The following is a 22,500-nucleotide window of genomic DNA, read 5'->3' as shown; positions in this document are numbered from 1 at the left end:
TAAGGCAACAATTTTTAAATGATATTCAAAATTCGAATAACACAGGAAATATTCCCAGTCAGGTGATGCTAACAGATGATGAATATATACAAACAAGATTAGGAAAATTTGTTTATGAATGCTGCTGCAATTTACTGTATTAACTGATTGATTAATTGTGTGTTTTTCATTCATTCATTCATTTACCATTGCACTTGTGTCTTGTAAACCTTACGGTTTCATGACAATAAAATCTATTCTATTCTATTCACACACACACACACAGAGAGAGAGAGAGAGAGAGAGAGAGAGTATCGTTCAGATTGTAAATCCCTTCCTCCTGCCCCAGCTATTTCTAAAAACTTGCGTCACATGTAAACTACGTCTGTTATGACATCATACACCTTTTTCTTCTTCTTTTTTTCCACATGCACACCCACCTATACTCTCACACACATGCGCTCGCGCGCACACACATGCACACGCACACGCACACACTCGCTCATTTACATGAGTCGCATTCTAACCCATAAACTGAACTGGTGTCTTTGCTCACAGCAGAAGGTATGTATATTCTGCACTGTCATTTCCAAGTCTTATTAAGAATTGTGGTCCTTTCATATAACGTCATGTCGAATACTGTTAGTAATGACATAATTCACGTTCTTTGATTAAATTACACAGACGGGCGCAATAGCTGAGTGGTTAAAGCGTTGGACTTTCAATCTGAGGGTCCCGGGTTCGAATCACGGTGACGGTGCCTGGTGGGTAAAGGGTGGAGATTTTTCCGATCTCCCAGGTCAACATATGTGCAGACCTGCTAGTGCCTGAACCCCCTTCGTGTGTATACGCAAGCAGAAGATCAAATACGCACGTTAAAGATCCTGTAATCCATGTCAGCGTTCGGTGGGTTATGGAAACAAGAACATACCCAGCATGCACACCCCGAAAGCGGAGTATGGCTGCCTACATGGCGGGTTAAAAACGGTCATACACGTAAAAGCCCACTCGCGCATATACGAGTGAACGTGAGTGTTGCAGCCCACTAACAAAGAAGAAGAAGAGGAGAAGAAGATTAAATCACACACACACACACACACACACACACAGAGGCAATTTCCCTCCCACATGCATATAAACATGTATACACATGCACACACACTCAAATGTACGCACACACTCCCCTGCCACTAGACCTCGAGTGGTGGCCTGGACGCTAGTCATTCGGATAAGACGATAAACCGAGGTGCCGTGTGCTAGCATGAAGGATATACTGGATGGAGTCGGTTCATTAGTGGAGTGATGGCCCGCCTAGAGGTAACGCGTCCGCCTAGGAAGCTAGAGAATCTGAGCGCGCTGGTTCGAATCACGGCTCAGCCGCCGATATCTTCTCCCCCTCCACTACACCTTGAGTGGTGGTCTGGACGCTAGTCATTCGGATGAGACGATAAATCGACGTCCCTTGTGCGCAACATGCACTTAGCGCACGTAAAAGAACCCACGGCAACAAAAAGGGTTGTTCCTGGCAAAATTCAGTAGAAAAATCCACTTCGATAGGAAAAACAAATAAAACTGCACACAGGGAGAAAAAAAAAAAAAGGGTGGCGCTGTAGTGTAGCGACGCGCTCTCCCTGGGGAGAACAGCCCTAATTTCACACAAAGACATCTGTTGTGATAAACTCCACCTCACCTCAGGCCCATAACTACAGAGTAGTCGTTGGGGGAAACCTGAGGACCGCAGACGCAACCTCCCTTCTCCATCTGTCTCTGTCAGCAACCGCTGGCAGCAGCTCACGTGTATGGAGTCCGGTCCATTGTTTGATGTTCTCATGCCAGTTCTTCCGCTGTCTTCCTCTTCTTCTCCCGCCCTCGATGGTGCCTTGCAAGATTGTTTTGGACAGACTGGTGTGTCGAGTGTTGTGCCTAAACCATATCAGCTTGGGTCTCTTCACAGTTGAAAGGAGAGGTTCCTGAGGTCCAGCAAGGTTCTTAATTCTGCTCCGTACATATTCATTGGTCCTGTGCTCGATCCAGGAAATTTGAAGGAGCTTCCTCAGGCATTTGTTCTCGAAGGCCTGAATCTTCCTTTCAGTTTCGGCCGTCAGTGTCCATGCCTCGCAACCATACAGTATTTATTTATTTATTAAGACTTCTTGCTATAGCGCATATTCTTGAAGCTCTATGCGCTTTACAATAGCACTAAACAAAAAAAAACAAAAAAAAACCATTCACTCAAACATCCCCACACAAACATATGCATATAATTTGAAACATAGGTGAGAGAGAACAATTAAAATAAATCATCAACAGGTATTTAAAAAAAATGATAACAACAAAGTAGACAATTGAAATTGAAAGAACACAAGCACATATACGCATGCATATATACGTAGGTACATACATACATACAAACACACAAAACACACAACGTGCGCGCACACACACACATACACGCACACACGCGCGCGCTCGCGCACGCACGCACACATGCACCAACGAACACAAGCCGCATACCCAAACACATTACTCACGCACTCACTCAGTGACACACACACATACACGCACCTACAGGCACAAAACACACACGATCAACTAATGCAAACTACTGCGACATGACATAAAAAAATAAATAAAAAAATATATATATATATATAATAAAATAAAATAAAAGTTCCTGCTAAGCATTTCCACGAAGAAACACCCCACATTACACACACAGATCAAAACTAGAAAGATGAAACAAATGTTCAGACACACACACACACACACACACGAATGAAACACACAGGCTACAACATCACACGATAAAGCAATATTCATCAAACATTTCTAGTAAAAACGTATGTACATTATTACATTTAAGAAATTAAACCTGAAAATGTAAAAATGTACGTATTGTAAAAAAACAAACAAACAAACACTCACACCTCCACCCCGCCCACATACACTAGCACACACACACACACACACACACACACACACACACACACACACACACAACTCATCAACAACAACAAAAGCACAACAGATGGACAACTGAGTAAACAAACTGCAACATAACTTCATAAAACAGTCCGTGTAAAAAATCTCTCACATACATATTTATACATTTTTCTCACACACATATTTATACATTAGAAAACACACACACATACACACACACACGCATGCACGCACGCACGCACACACACACACACACGTAATAACTCACCCACCCGCACACACGCAACACACAGACACAAGCTCGCGCGTGTGGGCGTGCAAACACCCGCCACCACCTCTCCCCCCTCGTCCCCCCCCACCCCCCCCCCCCCCCCCCCCATACACACACACACACACACAACACAACACAACCACACACCTCTATTTCAATTACAGTACAATGGAGACCACCAGGGCTTTGTAGAGTTTGAATTTTTGTGGAGAATCGGATGTTACTTTTCCACACTCGGTTCAGTTTGGTCATGGCTGCGGTGGCTGTGCCAATGCGAATTTTTTCTCATTTCTGCTTTGCTGCTACCACCCTTTGTCAGGGTTGCTCCTAGATATTTGAAGTTTCCGACATCTTCCAGTTGCTCTCCGTTCATGAAAGTAGTGGCATGGGCCATGTTCACGCTGTTTTACCATGGTTTTTGGATTTCTCTGTGCTGACATCCATTCCGTAAGCACCCGCTCTATCAACAAGTACAAATACAAACATGAGAGGCAAGGCCTTCAAGACTCACTTGTGATACACTTAAAAAAAAAAAAAATCCAAGCTTTTTATGTATTGGGTATAATTTCAAAATGTAATGTTTCAGATGAGAAAGATCAGTTTAAAGCAAATTAAGTCCCCTTGCATTAATTACAGAGTAATTTCCCTTCTTTACTATCTGCACCAAAACGTTTGCAAAATAAATAAAACTTCCATGCTTAGCAAAAGAAGTTCCTGTTTGAACAAAAAATGATAATAATGACTGCTCTTGTTGTTGGGTCAGAATATCAGATGAAAGTGCCAAGTTTAGAGAATACAAAAAATATAAATATAACAGTAAATGCAGTTTGCATATAATTAGGCTTCTTTTTTTTTCTTTTCTTTTTTTTGCCCATCCCAGAGGTGCAATATTGTTTTAAACAAGATGACTGGAAAGAACTGAATTTTTTCCTATTTTTATGCCTAATTTGGTGTCGTCAACTGACAAAGTATTTGCAGAGAAAATGTCAATGTTAAAGTTTACCACAGACACACACACACACACATACACACACACACACACAGAGACACACACACACACATACACACACACACACAGAGAGAGACACACACACACACACACATACACACACACACACACACACAGACACACACACACACATACAGACACACACACACACACACATACACACAGACACACACCTGACAGCTGTGTGAGGGAGACGAAAAGGGAGGTAATCCAGGTGGTGATGATCAGCCCTCCGTCCAGCTCCTCCAGGAAGACGGCCTGGAATATTCCAGCCAGGATGGCCAGGCCTGACGTCACCATCAGGCACACAGAGCACGCGCCCAGCACCACCCAGGACCATCCGCCATCTTGATCACGTGGTCTGGCCATTGTGTACCAAATTTGGACATTCCGTCCCCGGGCGACAAAACCTGCAAGCCTGAAAAAGAAAAAGAAAAAGAAGAAAAAAAAGATTCGACAACATTGCAATTGTGTGTGTGTGTGTGTGTGTGTGTGTGTGTGTGTGTGTGTGATTTTACAAAAAAAAATTATGTTGTTGGTTTTTTTGGTGGGTGGGGCGTGGTTGGGGGTGGCGGTGGAGGAGGGGTACGGGGGCGAGGAGGGGGGGGGGGGGGGGGCGAGGGTGGGGGAGGAGGGGGGCGGTTGCAAAGTGGGGCAAAGAAACAGAAGATCTCAGCGTTCTTGTGAATCGTTTACTGCTGATTGATAAAATGGGGTCGACTTGCCCCCGCGCGGCAAGTACCCTGAATGACCTCACCCCATCATGGCTCATGCTGGGCCCTGTGTCAGTCGGTCAGTCCATTATGTCTTTGATCATTGGTGCAATAAAATATCCTTGTCTTAGAGAGACAGACAGACAGACAGAGACAGAAAGGCAGAGACAGAGAGAGAGAGTGAATGTGAGCATATGCGTGCGGACGCCCATGCATGCGCGTGCGTGTGTGTGTGTATGTGCGTGCGTGCGTGCGAGCGCGCGCGTGTGTATTTGTGTGCATGTCAGTGTGTGTGTATGTGTGTGCCTGCGCGTGTGTGTGAGTGCGTATGTGGTGTATATGCGTGTGCGCGTCTTTGTATGTGTGCGTGTGTGTGTGTGTGTGCGTGCGCACGCGCGCGTGTGTGGCTGTGTGCTCTGTCTTGAGTTATACGTTTGTCTTCTTGAACCTACTGACCTATATAGATGTGTGTGTGTGTGTGTGTGTGTGTGTGTGTGTGTGTGTGTGTGAGAGAGAGAGAGAGAGAGACAGACAGACAGACAGACAGAGAGAGAGAGAGAGAGATGTTCTGGCCTTTAACTGTCGGTGGCCTATTACACACACACACACAAAGGCAACACACACACCCAAAACAAACAAAACGCCGTAGAAATTTGAACAAATTATCCACTCAGAAATAACAAAACAGGAACACTCACCAGATCTCAGCGTTTCGTCTCAACAATGACGGATAGTGGTGGTTTTCGTTGCTAAGTGACTGACCGGTGATTTCCAGTTTTGGCAGCAGCAAGTAATCCTTTTGGTGCCACGTGGACGACTGACAAGACAATGACAAAACAAGATTCTTTATTTCCTAAGATGATAGAATAAGCACTGGAATGTTTACCAGTGTGTCACGTAATTTATCTGTCAAAAGAAAACAAAAATTCGTTTGTTTTAACTGATAAAAGAATGAAGCGCAAACTGGTTTGAACACTCAACACACACACACACACACACAGAATGAAACGTAAGTATCAGCGAAACGGGGACAGCTCACAATAATAAAATGAGCATGCCCCCACATAGTGGCCAGCGACAATCTCTCTTCCTTCCTTCCTTCTTTCCTTCCGTTGAGTGATCACAGTCAGGACCTGACTATTCTATCACTGAACAAGAGAGGCAAGGCCTTCAAGACTCACTTGTGATACACTTAAAAAAAAAAAAAATCCAAGCTTTTTATGTATTGGGTATACTTTCAAAATGTAATGTATAAGATGAGAAAGATCAGTTTAAAGCAAATTAAGTCCCCTAGCATTAATTACAGAGTAATTTCCCTTTTTTACTATTTGCACCAAAACGTTTGCAAAATAAATAAAACTTCCATGCTCAGCACAAAAGAAGTTCCTGTTTGAACAAAAAATGATAATAATGACTGCTCTTGTTGTTGGGTCGAATATCAGATCAAAGTGCCAAGTTTAGAGAATACAAAAAATATAAATATAACAGTAAATGCAGTTTGCATATGGAGCCACACTGGCAGAAAAGCTCTGGGGCACCAAAGATGACCTCATCAAGACCATCACCTTCATTTCCAGCATAGGACTGCAAGTCTGAGACCATGATCACGGGGAACGCAGAAGAAGAAGGCCAGCTTTAATTGGAGGAGACACAGAGATGGAGATCGAGGCGGCGTTCGCTGCAGGCCGCGCGGGAGTTGCCTCTCGCAAGATGGCGGTCTCAGTGCTGCTTGCGCCGTGGTAGCCGGGCCTCGCCCCCTCCCCTTTCGTGTCCTTATTACTATTTGACGCCATGCCAGACGGGCGCAATAGCCGAGTGGTTAAAGCGCTGGACTGTCAATCTGAGGGCGCTGTAGTGTAGCGACGCGCTCTCCCTGGGGGACAGCAGCCCGAATTTCACACAGAGAAATCTGTTGTGATAAAAAGAAATGCAAATACAAATGTTCACTATCAGTCTCGGATCCCTACCAAACAACAGGACATTGATCTACTCGAGGCAGTCCAGAGACCAACGAGCAGCCAGATTTGTGCTGAGACGCTACCGCCGAAACACCTCGAGCGTGTCAGCAATGCTACAAGACCCTGGCCTTGGATGACCCTCCCTGCAGCAATTTGTGTTTGTATTCCTTTTTATCACAACAGATTTCTGTGTGTGAAATTCGGGCTGCTCTCCCCAGGGAGAGCGCGTCGCTACACTACAGCGCCACCCATTTTTTTTTTTTTTTTTTTTTGTATTTTTTCCTGCGTGCAGTTTTATTTGTTTTTCCTGTCGAAGAGGATTTTTCTACAGAATTTTGCCAGGAACAACCCTTTTGTTGCCGTGGGTTCTTTTACGTGCGCTAAGTGCATGCTGCACACGGGACCTCGGTTTATCGTCTCATCCGAATGACTAGCGTCCAGACCACCACTCAAGGTCTAGTGGAGGGGGAGAAAATATCGGCGGCTGAGCCGTGATTCGAACCAGCGCCCTCAGATTCTCTCGCTTCCTAGGCGGACGCGTTACCTCTAGGCCATCAACCAACGCCGCCAAGCAGCCAGACTGACCATGCTGTAGTATAAAATCAAACATAATTATGTAAGGGGAAACAGAGAAAAAGATAAATATGATGGCACACGCACACACACAACCCCCCCACCCCCCCGCAACACACACACACAACCCCTCCCCCCCAACACACACACACGTACACATACACAGATTTTTGTTATTTTCTTGTTTGATTGTTTTGTTGTTTGTGGAGGTCTCTAACCTATTTTTCCCACTTTCTTCAGACCCCCTGCCCCCCCCCCCCCCCCCCCCCCCTCCTACTCACCCACCCCACTCTACTTTGTTTCCTGTGTGTCTTTTTTTGTTTCCTTCTTATTTTCTCTCTGTCGTTTTCTTTTCTTCTTTTTTTCTGACCTTTTTATTTCTAAAGTCTTCTTTCATAGTCTCTCCATTTACACCCATTATTGCACAGGTCTTTGTCTGCCTGTCTTCAGTCCTATATAGATGGACGACTTTTGTCGACTAAATTAAACGTACGATTTTGCTGTACATGAACTTTTTTTTGTCTAAGACAACTATTTGTTGCTTTAACTATGATCGTTAGTATCATTAATCAACATCATTAACAGTATTATTATTATTGTTGTTGTTGTTGTTTGTCGTTATCATTGTTATCGTTATTATTATGGTCAAGACTGAGAGAGAGAGAGAGAGAGAGAGAGAGAGAGAGAGAACGAACGAACGAACGAACGAACTTTATTGCTATTTAGCTGTTCAGCCCATTCAGCAATGCGACACAACAAACATGAGTAACAGCAACGCGATGTCACAGACATATGGGGCCCATGGCTTTGGTTTTGTTTTGTTTTCAATGTTGTACAATCTAACATGACACGATCATTATTGTCAATAATAATGAGACTGTCACAGGCTGGGAGGGAGAGAGAGAGAGAGGTAGAGGGGGAAGAAAGAGGGGGGGGGAGGGGGGGGGGGAGGGAGAGAGAGAGAGAGAGGGAGAGACTCGGAAATATTTTACTGCAAGGCCACCGGCCTGTTCGCAAAGGAGGTACATCCATGTATACATACAGTTGGGACACACAGAATATCGAAAATAAGAGACCAGTGTCATGGACACACACACACACACACACACACACATACACACATATAGACACAGAGAGAGAGAGAGAGAGAGAGAGAGAGAGAGAGAGAGAGAGAGAGAGAGAGAGAGAGAGAAACTCAGAACTCAAAACGTTTTTATTCAAGGATTAAAAAGGTATTCATGCAGAAGGGTATACATAATGAAGAAGACAACGCCCCGACCCCCCCCCCCCACCCCCCCACCCCCTCCCCCTCCCGACCACACCCCCTACACACACACACACACACATATACACGCGCGCGCGCGCGAGCGCACACACACACGCGCGCACACACACACTGACAGCCCCCCCCCCCCGCCCCTCCCTCCCCACTCACACTAAGACTGACAGACAGACAGACAGAGAGAGAGAGAGAGAGAGAGAGAGAGAGAGAGAGAGAGAGAGAGAGAGAGAGAGAATGTCAAAAATAAAAACTCGTTTGCCTGTTTGCTTTTTAAACAAGAAGCACTCTTTCCCATCCCTGCTGTTGCAGCTTATTTCTGAACAATGATTATGTTGCTGAAAATGTATGTCTACACTCTACTACTGTCCAGCAGTGAAATATATATATATATATATATATATATATATATATATATATATATATATATATATATATGTGTGTGTGTGTGTGTGTGTGTGTGTGTGTGTGTGTGTGTGTGTGTATGTACGCTGCCAGCCTCTCTTAAATAAGATAACGACATGTTTATTATTACCGCGGCTGCCACTGACTCATTCCTATTCTGCTCAGTGATTCACACAAACAAACACACACACACACACACACATACACACACACACACACACACACACACACACATAGTAGTGTGTCCATCGAGATCGATGATGACCATCGTTGTCATCCAGCTGGGGGATGGGGGGAGGGTGGTGGTGGGGGGTGGGTGGTGGTGGGGGAGGATGCTCATGAATCTATCTGTGAGTGCGCAGATGGCTGAATAGTCCAATCTGCGCACGAAATGTTCGCTGACAGTTGGGGCAGACAAAGACAGGCATATCATTGTCAGGGAGCTTGTTTGCCCGTGACTTTCTGGCCTGCCTCTTCTGAACAGCTGCAGCAGTCCTGTTGGCCTCACACACACACACACACACACACACACACACACACACACACACACACACACACACATACGCAGAGTAAAAATTCAGCCCGTTACAAGCGAACGGAGGACAGCAGCTCTGATAAGTGCAGGCCATTAGTATAATACCCCAAATATGCAGCCAGCGGCGACAATCCGAGCAGGCGACAGACAATTAACCGGCGACACGTACACGTGACTATTAGCCTTTGTGAGACACAGCTCTTCCGCCGGCATAATCTAGAGCACTGACAAAAACCCATGACTTGAAATGTAGAACACACCATGAAACTTCGTCGCTCTATCAAGCCCGCCCCTCCTCTCCCCCCAACCCACCACGTACCTCTCCTCCACACACACACACACACACACACACACACACAGAGAGAGAGAGACACTAGACGCTTACCTTCTGAACCGCAAAATTCTCATGTCAAGGGGGTGCACGTATTTTCAGTTCAGACGAAAGTGTCAAACAGAGATATTTATAACAACACAAAATCAAATAAAAAATAATAATAACTGGAGCAAGAATGACCTGAACCATTCAAAATAAATAAAAAGGTCAGGTACGCAAAATATTGTATCATAGTTCTCACCTCCCCTGAAGTGCGAATGCACCGAAATCAGAGTTATTCCCGGCTCGCGCTTGCCACAGGGTAAACAGTTATCGTTTCTTGAGCGCGCAAACACATCCCGACTCATACGCACACACGCCAGATTTTCTCACACTGCGCGCCCGTCTGTATATATATATAGTCTATTCACACACAACACGTTCATTACTTCCGTCCGCGCGCGCGTGCGTGCCCGGACGTCCACCTAACACGCGCACAAGATGCCGGCTACACAGTTCAAAATATAATAGTTATAGACTGTTTCAGATAACAATATCCATCGAGCAGTTCAAACCAAGTTGACGACTTTTGACTTTCATAAATATCATGGGGATATTCAGTGACCTATATAAAAGTTTTGTTGCTTCCTAACTTGAGTGGCATCAGCAAATCAAAATTCACAAGAGATTTAAGAACAATCCCGTCTTCGGAAGATAGCAGATGGGTTGGGTTTTTTTGGGTTTTTTTTTTTCGTGTGTGTGTGTGTGTGTGTACATGTGTGTGTGTGTGCGTGTGTGTACGTGTGTGTGTGTGTGTGTGTGTACGTGTGTGTGTGTGTGTGTGTGTGTGTGTGTGTGTGTGCCAAATATCCAGCTGAAACAGTTTATTTTCCTTTCTGAAATCATGACATGCTTTGCGTATAAATTAAAAAGGTACTTCGTCTTCCATAGAGTTTTCTACAATACATATCGGACAAATATTACCCGGTTCTGATGCGTTAATATCAAACCAACTTTTATTTACACTGAGGCCTAAACTACGATTTCTAAATCGAGGCAAGAGTGTCTCTGTGCCATTTGTTTGTGACTACTAATCAATACTTTTCTGTTTGAAAAAAAATCCTAAGGAAAAGAACTATGTGTATTTGGAGTTGCAATCTTTGGACATATGTGTATGCACAATCATTTTTGTTAAACGAACTTACTATCAGAATTCAATAAGCTGTTTATTTTCCTTCCAGAACGGTTTCGGGAAGATCATGCACCACGCAGTTGCTAGAGGTACTGGACGAATGGATAAGCATACTGGATGATGGAGGGAGTGTGGATGCAGTATACATGGACTCCCAGAAAGCTTTCGACACTGTCCCTCATCGCAGGCTTCTTCTGAAGGCAACTGCCCATGGTATTACAGGCAAGGTTCTGGGGTGGATAGACGCTTTCCTGAGGAACAGGCGCCAACGAGTAGTCGTCAACGGCTCATACTCCAGGGAGGCAAACGTCTCAAGTGGCATTCCTCAGGGGAGCGTGCTTGGTCCCCTCCTCTTCGTCATCTTCATCAACGACCTACCACAAGGCATCAGTTCATCCGTAAAAATGTTTGCGGATGACACAAAAGTGTACACAAGAAGTGACGAGGAGGGTGCCACAGAGCTCCTGCAAGATGACCTGGGCAAACTGGAAGACTGGTCACAAAAATGGCTGCTGAAGTTCCACCCACAAAAATGCAGTGTACTCAAGCTGGGTAACAGAAAGTCAGAGGCGAAGTACCACATGACAAGAAAGAGCGGGGATGGAAAGGATTGCACTGTTGTATTGACAGAAAGCGAAACAGAAAAAGATCTTGGGGTCGTCATTGACAACAAGCTCAAATTTAAGCAGCATATCGCTCAGTGCACATCCAAAGCAAACCGAACATTAGGAGTGATACGGAGATCCTTCGACCACCTGACAGAGGAGACATTTGTCATGCTTTTCAAAAGCATGGTGTGACCAATCCTGGAGTATGGACATGCAGTCTGGCAGCCTTACCAGAAAACCCTCAGCGCCGAACTGGAAGACGTTCAGAGAAGGGCAACACGATTGCTGGCGTCAATGAAGGACAAACCGTACCCAGAAAGACTGAGGGCCCTTCATCTACCATCACTGGAACACAGGCGTCTCAGAGGGGACATGATTGAGGTCTACAAATACCTGCACGCCTTCTACAATGTAGACAATCCCAAATTCGAGCTTGCCGACAATAGCAGAAGAGACCTCCGAGGCAACCCCTTCAAGCTGACGAAATCCAGATTTCGCCTGGATATCAGAGGCAACTTCTTCTCAAACAGGGTAGTTGCCGGATGGAACAGCTTGCCAGACAGTGTTGTCACCGCCCCTTCCCTGAACTCCTTCAAGACAAGGCTAGACAAATATTGGGAGAACCATCCAGCTAAGTTCTCCCCTTCCTGTCTAGAGTAATGGACTCACAAACCAGTGACCAAACCACAAAGTCGTAGGAACAACGAACAGGCAAATAAGCCTCAATCGTTGAACAAGTCAAGTCAAGTCAAGAATCTGTCCAGAAAAGTATGGGTTTTGTATACTGACATGGTGCGTTCTAACAGTGACTTTCACTCACACATAGACACTAGTACCTCATAGACGGTCAACTTTCTCCGCGCATCCGAAGAGCATCGGGCTGAACGGTTTCCAGCACCTGCCGGGCACAGCACTTCTGCTTCGACTTGGAACACACGACCGGGAATTCTAACAGTGTCTTTCACTTTCACCACGTTCCCCGCGTGTCATGCGCACTGTTCAGGATGTTCACACTGTATATACACACGGCAGCAACACACATGTCATGGTCTTCTCTTTCACCAAACAGTCTCACTGAGGTTATCTTTTCTTGGAAACTCTTCAAGTCTTCAAGTTTTCGATAGGAAAAAAAAGGAACCCCCCCACCTCCCCGCTCCCCCAAAACAAACAACCCCCCCCCCCAAAAAAAAAAAACAAAAAAAACCCTACAACAACAAAAACAAACAAACAAAAACAACAACAACAACAACAAAAAACACCACACACCTGCAAGCAGGTAAAAAAAAATTATAAAAAAAACACCCAAAAAATAAAACCACACACACACACACACACACAAAAAAGTGGGGGTGGGGGGGGGAGGGGGGGCGCTCTCAGTGTAGCGACGCGCTCTCCCAGGGTAAAGCAAACCCGAATTTCACACAGAGAAGTCTGTTGTGACAAAAGAGAGTAATACAATAGAATTCAATTCAATTCAATTCAATTCAATTCAGTTCAATACAATGCAATACAATACAATACAACTAGAAGTCGATTCAATCACTTTCGTACGCCCGCTGGTCTCCTCTTTTAGACCTTGTACTGCTGACGAATTTTTTTATTTTTTATTTTAATTGCTTTTTTTTTTTTTTTTTTTTGCTTTTTTTCTTTTTCTTTTTTTTTCTTTTTCTTTTTTTTTTCTTTTTTTTCTTTTTTTTTCTTTTTTCTTTTTCTTTTTTTTTTTCTTTTTTTTTCTGCCCCGGCCTCTTTGCTGATTCAATCAACATACAGCTGGCTGACATCTGTTGCCACATCTGACACTGCAACTGAATACGAGCTCAGAGCGCTTTATGATAAACGTTTAACACACACACACACACACACACACACACACATACACGCACGCACGCACGCACACCTTACACACACACACACGCGCGCGCGTAAGCATGCATGAACTCACATAAGGAAAAATATGAAAAAAGGATCACACACACACACACACACACACACACACACACACACACACACACACACACAGAGAAAGAGAGAGAGAATTTGCATGGCTTATAACTGAAAAGATATGGAAGATCAATGGACAGGCAAGTTCAAAAAGATGTGGGGGTTTTGTTGGGTTTTTTGGGGGGTTGTTTTTTTTTGTCAGTTTTAAAAGATTGAATTGAGGGAGAGTGGCGAAGATCGTGAGGTAAACTTTTCCACACAGATGGAGCTGAATAAGAAAAAAAAAAAAAAAAGAATCACCGAAGGATCGGGTTTCAACACGGGGGGTAGCAAGTAACCGCCGTGATGCCGGTGAATCGGAAGATGATCGGAATGGAGTTGTCGTGGGGGTGTGTGTAGGTTTGAATCACTGCTCTCAGAAACTAAGGGACAGCACCCAAAATGCAACTTTGTAGTGAATGCGGGCAGTCCCTTGGCTGGTTACGTTTATCCATCATCTTTTTTTTTTTTTTTTTTTTTTTTTTTTGTCAAACTTTTTTTTTCCCCATTTTTATAGCACATGGCCAATTGACACGACGACATAAATGAATATATATATATATATATATATTTGGGAACAGAGAAAAGACAAATTCGACAAAAACATAGTTTATCCATCATCATCATCATCATCTTTGTCGTGTTGTCACACAACCCATTTTTGATGATTTTTTTTTTTTTTGGGGGGGGGGGGGGGGGGGGGGTTCTTTGCCGTTGCATTTATTGTCACCATCTCTCTTGTTTCCTTCTTTTTTTCTATATATATTTATTTTTTATTTTATTTTATTTTTGTACGCTTATAGTTGACTTCTTCAAGTTTTTGCGCCTTATAAATATTATTATTAGTAGTTCTTATTTTATGTATTTATCTATTATTTATTTATTTATATTTTTTCCATCTATTTATTTATTTATCATTAACTTTTATTGTTATTTTATTCATTTACTTATTTTCAGTTATTTCTATCTTATTTTATTTATTTATTTATTATCTTTTTTTTTTTTGCTCAAGGCCTGACAAAGCGCGTTGGGTCAGGCTGCATGGCAGATGTGGTGTAGCGTATATGGATTTGTCCGAACGCAGTGACTGTGACGCCTCCTTGAGCTACTGATACTAATACTTCTTTCTTTAGCAATAGACTGTGTGTTGATGGTTTCTACACAATGCATACATAACTACATGCATGTATATGAATGTGTGTTGTGTGTGTGTGTGTGTGTGTGTGTGTACGCGCGCGCTGTAAGTTCGTGCTCGCCTATGTGTGCGCATGTCTTGAGGATAGCTGTTAGGTACACATGTATGTATGCATTCTGTGTGTGTGTGTGTGTGTGTGTGTGTGTGCGCGTAGTCACATTTTGATGGTGCGTCTATGTGTATATAACATGGACGTAATGTGTTAAGTTAATTAACAAAGGTGTCTTTGTAAAGCACCCAGAGCAGATTTCTGGATAGTGCGCTATATAAGCATCCATTATTATTATTATTATTATTAACATTAGTCATCGTCCTTGAATTCTTTTTTCCTGTTCTTTCTCTTCTCAAAGGCTGGTTAATTGACGGGGCCTGGGTTCAACTTTCTGACTGACAGTGACACAGCCACGCTGACAACACTAACGCAACGCTGTTTGCAGCAGGCACAGTTTGCACGTGCCGGGCGGAAAATTATCCCTCTTTGAATTGACAAAATAATATCTTCTGCCGACGCCATTGTTAATTTTACACCGATACAAAGTGAGTCTATGTTTTAACCCGGTGTTCGGTTGTCTGTGTGTGTGTGTGTGTGTGTGTGTGTCCGTGGTAAACTTTAACATTGACATTTTCTCTGCAAATACTTTGTCAGTTGACACCAAATTTGGCATAAAGATAGGAAAAATTCAGTTCTTTCCAGTCATCTTGCTTAAAACAATATTGCACCTCTGGGATGGGCACAAAAAATTAAAAAATGAAGCCTAATTATATGCAAACTGCATTTACTGTTATATTTATATTTTTTGTATTCTCTAAACTTGGCACTTTGATCTGATATTCGACCCAACAAAAGATCTGTCATTATTATCATTTTTTGTTCAAACAGGAACTTCTTTTGCTAAGCATGGAAGTTTTGTTTATTGCAAACGTTTTGGTGCAGACAGTAAAATAAGGGAAATTGCTCTGTAATTAATGCTAGTAATGTAATGTTTAAGATTAGAAAGATCAGTTTAAAGCAAACTAAGTCCCCTAGCATTAATTACAGAGTAATTTCCCTTATTTCGTATGGAGAGAGTTAAAAGAAGAGACACAAGGTTTAAACCTATTTTTTTTAAAAAAAGAAAAAAAAAAAAAAAGGAACAGCTGTTTCATCATTTAGAACCAGCGTGACAAATCTCTCACACAGTTCTGGCAGGGGATTTTCTTCTGTTGGCAGAAGTGATACGAGCAAGCAAGCAATTGTGCAGGAGGATGGATTCTTCCCGGACGAAGAACAGCGATCCATTGTCGACGAATATCAGGATCTTTCGGCGCCGCATACAAGCGATATGGAGGTTCGCACCCACAGTTTCACTTCAAGGGAGGATTATGATCATAACATAGCCTGTTATGATTTTTTTTTTTTTTTTTTTTTTGTTTTGTTTGTTTGTTGCTGCCCCATCATCTGTACCATTTCAGTGGCATTACTCCCACGCCGCTCATTTAGATTCCCCCCCATACACGGCCACACCCGGGTTCGTCCGTCACAGTTCCAGCGTCGGCAGTCCGCAGGGGACCATCGATGTTAGGTCACCAGGAGGCCACACACCAGAGGAGACCCTGCACTTGCTGCTGAGTCACTTCGGTGGTGCCTGTTGAGAATTTCGTTCAGCTTTCTCTGACTGTTGGAACAACCCAGTATTTGTATTTGTATTTGTGTTTCTTTTTTATCACAACAGATTTCTCTGTGTGAAATTCGGGCTGCTCTCCCCAGGGAGAGCGCGTCGCTATACTACAGCGCCACCCATTTTTTTTTTTTTTTTTTTTCCTGCGTGCACTTTTATTTGTTTTTCCTATCGTAGTGGATTTTCCTACAGAATTTTGCCAGGAACATCCCCTTTGTTGCCGTGGGTTCTTTTACGTGCGCTAAGTGCATGCTGCACATCGTCTCATCCGAATGATTAGCGTCCAGACCACCACTCAAGGTCTAGTGGAGGGGGAGAAAAAAATATCGGAGGCTGAGCCGTGATTCGAACCAGCGCGCTCAAATTCTCTCGCTTCCTAGGCGGACGCGTTACCTCTAGGCCATCACTCCAGTATCGAACAGAAAAAAAAAAAAAAAAAAAAAAAACCACTGCCCTAATTCTTCATCTCTCCACCCATGCTTTCAATACAAAAGCGGAAGCTGACTGCATGACTGAATTTATAGTAACAGCTATGACTGCGCCCATTAGACCGGAAAACGGGCTGTCGTGAAGTTGTGAATAACGGGGAAGGAGCCTGGTGAAAGGGTGTACAATAACTAAGATGGTGGAGAAAAAGACCTCGCATAATCACCATCATAGCGTAAGCATCGCAGTCTAAGTAAAAACACGTTGGGACGACGTACAGCGTATAATTCGGGTTAACTTGTTCAGGTCTTGGGGGGGGGGGGGCACATTGTCCAGTACGCATACAGTTAAGCATGCAACCTCACGATTTCCACCCAGATTCCCCACTTCCTCAACAAACGGACTCCCTGGTATAAAAAAAAATATAAATAAATAAAGGCCGTGTTTCAATCAGTTACTGCCTGGAATAATCGATTAATTGCTGCTGACGTGTATGTGCGTTAGTAAAGGGCTGACATCTCACTGAGATAAGGTTGATATTACAAAGCTGGATGTCAGCCAAACTGTTCTTTATACGGTTTTTGACCTCTTGGGACAAAATTACTTTTGTTTAGCATTATCAGTCACAACACTTCTGTATACACAAAGCGTAGTTAGGCCTAAAGCAGTTCAAATTCAAGCCACACGTACGATCTCATTTCACCAATGTTCAGCATAGCAGTCAATGGGTTAAAGTGTGTCTCATCGGGTAAGTCAACACAGTGCCTTGGCCTCGGCCTGCAGCCTTTTTTATGAATATCTCAATAGATTTTCCTCGCTTAACTCGACTTCATGTTGTTGACCCTCGCATACATCGACCACATTTTTTTAAAATTTATTCCTCATTAAAGTTTCCCTCCAATATGTCGGCGCTAACGTACAAAATTTATTTTTCAACGTTTAATTAATCCAGATTTTGTACTGACAAAGTATTTCCAGAAACTGAAAAGTGAATCCGTTATAATTCACCATGGACACACACACACACACACACACACACACACACACACACACACACACACACACACACACGTTTCAAGTCTTATTATTATTTCACTCCTATTGGTGCATAGATGATTACTTCAAAGCACACACACACACACACACACACACACACACACACACACACACACACACACACACACACACACACACACGTTTCAAGTCTTATTATTATTTCACTCCTACTGGTGCATAGAGGATTACTTCAAAGCACAGACACACACACACACACACACACACACACACACACACACACACACACACACGTTTCAAGTATCATTATCCTTTCACTCCTATTGGTGCATAGAGGATTACTTCAAAGCACAGACACACACACACACACACGTTTCAAGTATTTCCTTTCATTCTAATTTGTGCAGTGGATGATTACTACAAAATACACACACACACACACACACACACACACACACACACACACACACACACACACAAACCGAAACACCGCGGGTTATTACACAGATTCACGTTGGGGGGGGGGCGGGGGGGGACACACACACACACGAGAGCTAAAAATAAACTCGCTCGGATCGATAGCAGAGGAAAGTAAGCGTGTAAATATATACACAGGGGCTTTCTTTTTTTCTTTTTTTTTCCCTACAGTCTCCAACCCCCCACGTACCCCACTCCTCGGCCGGGCCTCACATTAGGTGCATGTTGAACAGATTGATACGGCGCTAGACGGGCGCAATAGCCGAGTGGTTAAAGCGTTGGACTTTCAATCTGAGGGTCCCGGGTTCCAATCTCGGTAACGGCGCCTGGTGGGTAAAGGGTGGAGATTTTTCCGATCTCTCAGGTCAACATATGTGCAGACCTGCTTAGTGCCTGAGCCCCCTTGGTGTGTATACGCAAGCAGAAGATCAAATACGGCACGTTAAAGATCCTGTAATCCATGTGAGCGGTGCTCGGTGGGTTGTGGAAACAAGAACCTACCCAGCATGCACACTCCCGAAAACGGAGTATGGCTGCCTACATGGCGGAGTAAAAACGGTCATACACGTAAAAGCCCACTCGTGTACATACGACTGAACGTGGGAGCTGCAGCCCACGAACGCAGAAGAAAGAAGATATGGCGCAGTACGTGTATACTGTGGCTCAAAAAAAAACAAAGCTAGCCGTGCCAAGTTGGCAGCTTCCCCCAGCCATTTCTTTCGGGTTATATTAGTCGGGAGGGGAAGGGGCAATGCACACACACAATTTCAAGATGTTATCTGCTATTGCAGAAGGTTTGCTGCATAGTCCAATTGAACATTTTGTTATAGTTGTTACAGTTGTTTGATGTTAGCGTTTCCTTCTATATTGTGCCTATGTCTCCCGTTTTAATGCTTTATTTATTTTTTTTCCAGTGCTCTGTATCTTTCCTCACCACACACACACATGCGCACACACGCACATACACCATTTTTCACCCTCTGCCCAATACCGTTCCCTCCACCACGCCCCGCCCTCCACCCCCCAGCCTTTTTTCCGTTTAAAGCCTGAACCGGACTATAAATGGCGGGCGATTTGAATCAAGCCAGTTTCTCACCAGAGTCTGACACTGTGACGTCGGTGAAGGTTTATTCAAAATAAAAGCCTAATAAAGCTACGGTTTGGCTTCATTTATGGCAGAGAGCGAGATTTGCCTAGCAGCTTCCAATCTAGACCTGAATTGACTTTGGAAAGTACAAAATGTGTCAGCTACACGTAATACAAAATTTGAATGCAGAGAAAAGGGGCGCAACCGAAACCTTGCTCTCGGGAGTTAAGACTTTAAAGTGGAAGACGTGAAACTGAAGACTACTACTACACACATACAGTAAAAGCATGAACAAATGATCGAAGGGAAACAACCCTGGAAAACTATGAAACTATCCGAAGCCCCAAACCCAAATTTGAATCATCCATATCAACGACATGTATGTAGCTGAAGTTCACAAGCTAAATAAACACTCGTAAATCAAACAACAACAACAAAAACGCAATCACCAAATGGTGTCTAACACTCATCATGTACCAGTACATTAAATATGCAGAACTTAGTATAATCCGTCATATCGGTTTAAAGTAACACAAAAGAAGGGACCGATTTGTAGTCTTAGTGTTGAAAAAAAAAGGAAAAAAACTGACTTTCCATAGGAAATAAACAAACAATTAGACATGGAGATGAAATGATTAACAAATAGTAAAGAGTGGTAACTCTCTCAATTCACAAGACGGGCGCAATAGCCGAATGGTTAAAGCGTTGGACTGTCAATCTGAGGGTCCCGGGTTCGAATCACGGTAACGGCGCCTGGTGGGTAAAGGGTGGAGATTTTTCCAATCTCCCAGGTCAACATTATGTGCAGACCTGCTAGTGCCTGAACCCCCTTCGTGTGTATAAGCACGCAGAAGATCAAATACGCACGTTAAAGATCCTGTAACCCATGTCAGTGATCGGTGGGTTATGGAGACACGAAAATACCCAGCATGCATGAACCACGACAGAGTCATCGGCAAGTCGATGTTGGTCGTGTAACGGAAAGCAGAAGAAAGAAGGTACACAACTTCAAGTCAGTGCTGCTGACGCTACCGATTCAGCTGTCGCTAACGCAGGTAAATAGAAGGTACATTGGAACAAACCCAGACACTTCCTCAAAAAGAAAGCGTCGGGCCTGTCCTTATACCGATCATCTGACATGTGCACACAGCAGCAAAGACAGAGAAAGTGTCTGGGTTTGTTCCAATGTTCCTTCTATTTACTTGTGTGCTAGCTGAATCGGTAGCACTGACTTGAAGTTGTGTACCTTGTGAATGGAGAGAGTTACCACTCTTTACTATTTGACTTTCCATTCTTTGGATTTGTCAACTTTCTGCCAGAAATTGGTCGACTGACATATGTACCTCAGTGAGATAAATGGACCTTATTTCAGAAAAAAAAATCACCCTTTCATAGGATAAGTCAAACCTGGGAGTATGATAAGTTCAGTGACCTTTTAGTCGTTTTTGTTTTCTTCCCACGGGGTCGACATTACCAAAAGGCGCTAAATGTAACTTCGTAGAAAACTAACCTTACAAATGAAGGATTTACTGGATGGAGACTGTTGATCAGTGGAGTGATGGCCTAGAGGTAACGGGTTCGCCTAGGAAATCGTGAGAGAATCTGAGCGCGCTGGTTCGAAACACGGCTCAGCCGCCGATATTTTCTCTCCCTCTTCACTAGACCTTTTTCTCCACCTTTCTTTTCTATATCACAAGGTCGCGCGTTCCTTTCACGTTTTTTTTTTTCTTGCTCCACAAAGAGTCAGGGTAACTCCTTTTGGGGTGGTGGGGTGGGGGTGCACCACTCTTTGTGCACAAGCGGAAAAGCATTGCGGGTAAAAGCACTGCATGCCACCACACTCCACCCGCACGGCGACACAGCACAGGCAGCCGGCGAAACGACTGTGGGATGAAAAAAGACTGGTTTATGCAGGTTGGTAGAGTTGAGTTTAACTACCTATCGGCGTGACGCCCATTCAAGTCAAGTTGTTCGTGGCTGTGGTCTTAATTATGCAGGTTGCGAGAAGTGTGTTTATATACATAGAAACAGATAAAAGACTGGTTTAAGCAGGTTGTGAGAAGTGTGTGTAGATACATACATATATATATATATATAGAAGCAGATAAAAGACTGGTCTGAGCAGGCTGTGTGGAGTGTGTGTATATACATATAAGCAGATAAAAGTGAAGTGTGTGTGTGTGTGTGTGTGTAGAAGCAGATAAAAGTCTGGTTTATGCAGGCGGCTGTGTGAAGTGTATATATATATATATATATATATATATATATAGAAGCAGATAAAAGTCTGGTTTATGCAGGCTGTGTGAAGCGAGTGTATATACGCAGAAAAAAAGACTGGTTTATGCAGGCTGTAGTATATTATACATAGTATAATGCTTCATTTTAACCAGAATAGAATGCGATGTAAATTTGGTAGTCAAAGGTTAAAGTTAGTGTCTTTTTTTTCTTTTTCTTTTTTTTTTTTTTTTTTTTTTTGCCAGGTAATCTACTTTGAAAAGACGATTTAAAAAAAAAAGAAGATTATAATGATTCCTTTGTTGGATCATGAGGGCATCATATCGCACGTGTGTTCATGAGGGGTTTGCCTCCCTTGATCAAACAATCAGCGTACATCTTCTCATTGGAGACGGACGCGTTACCTCTAGGCCTTCACTCCACATACTTCACATTTTTACACTGACATAGTTTGAAATAAATACGATGGATACCAAAATGAAGGCAGCACGAACTTGAACAAAATAAGAACTTCTTGCTTTATTGAAAAAGTCGCGCAAACTGTGAGCAGATTAAAAAAAAAAAAAAACAATAATCCCCCCCCCCTTCCCCGCCCCCCAAACCCCACCCCCCCCCCCCCCCCCCTCCTCCCTCCCAAAAAACAACAACAA

At 43.5% G+C, this 22,500-nt stretch overlaps 1 protein-coding gene across 10 annotated transcripts in view; it reads right to left on the bottom strand.

Moving 5' to 3' along the window:
• The window catches only part of LOC143275607 (monocarboxylate transporter 9-like), a 42,886-nt gene that overhangs the window by 19,849 nt on the left and 537 nt on the right, over window positions 1-22,500 (bottom strand). The window contains exons 1-3 of one of the 10 annotated variants that reach the window (XM_076579843.1): window positions 21,126-21,454; window positions 5,614-5,732; window positions 4,376-4,612 (exon numbers count right to left, since the gene is read on the bottom strand). In XM_076579843.1, coding sequence (XP_076435958.1) covers window positions 4,376-4,571 — 196 coding nt within the window. In that variant the 5' untranslated portion in view covers window positions 4,572-4,612; window positions 5,614-5,732; window positions 21,126-21,454. Of the gene's footprint in view, window positions 1-4,375; window positions 4,621-5,613; window positions 5,884-10,240; window positions 10,268-12,614; window positions 12,742-21,125; window positions 21,455-22,500 lie in introns of those variants that run through there. The other 9 variants (XM_076579842.1, XM_076579837.1, XM_076579844.1 and 6 more) reach the window with 9 other exon arrangements.

This window comes from Babylonia areolata, chromosome 30 (assembly GCF_041734735.1).
Source record: "Babylonia areolata isolate BAREFJ2019XMU chromosome 30, ASM4173473v1, whole genome shotgun sequence".
Taxonomy (NCBI): Eukaryota; Metazoa; Mollusca; class Gastropoda; order Neogastropoda; family Buccinidae; genus Babylonia; species Babylonia areolata.
Note: the sequence above shows the minus strand (reverse complement) of the source record. Positions and strands in the feature narration are given on the sequence as shown.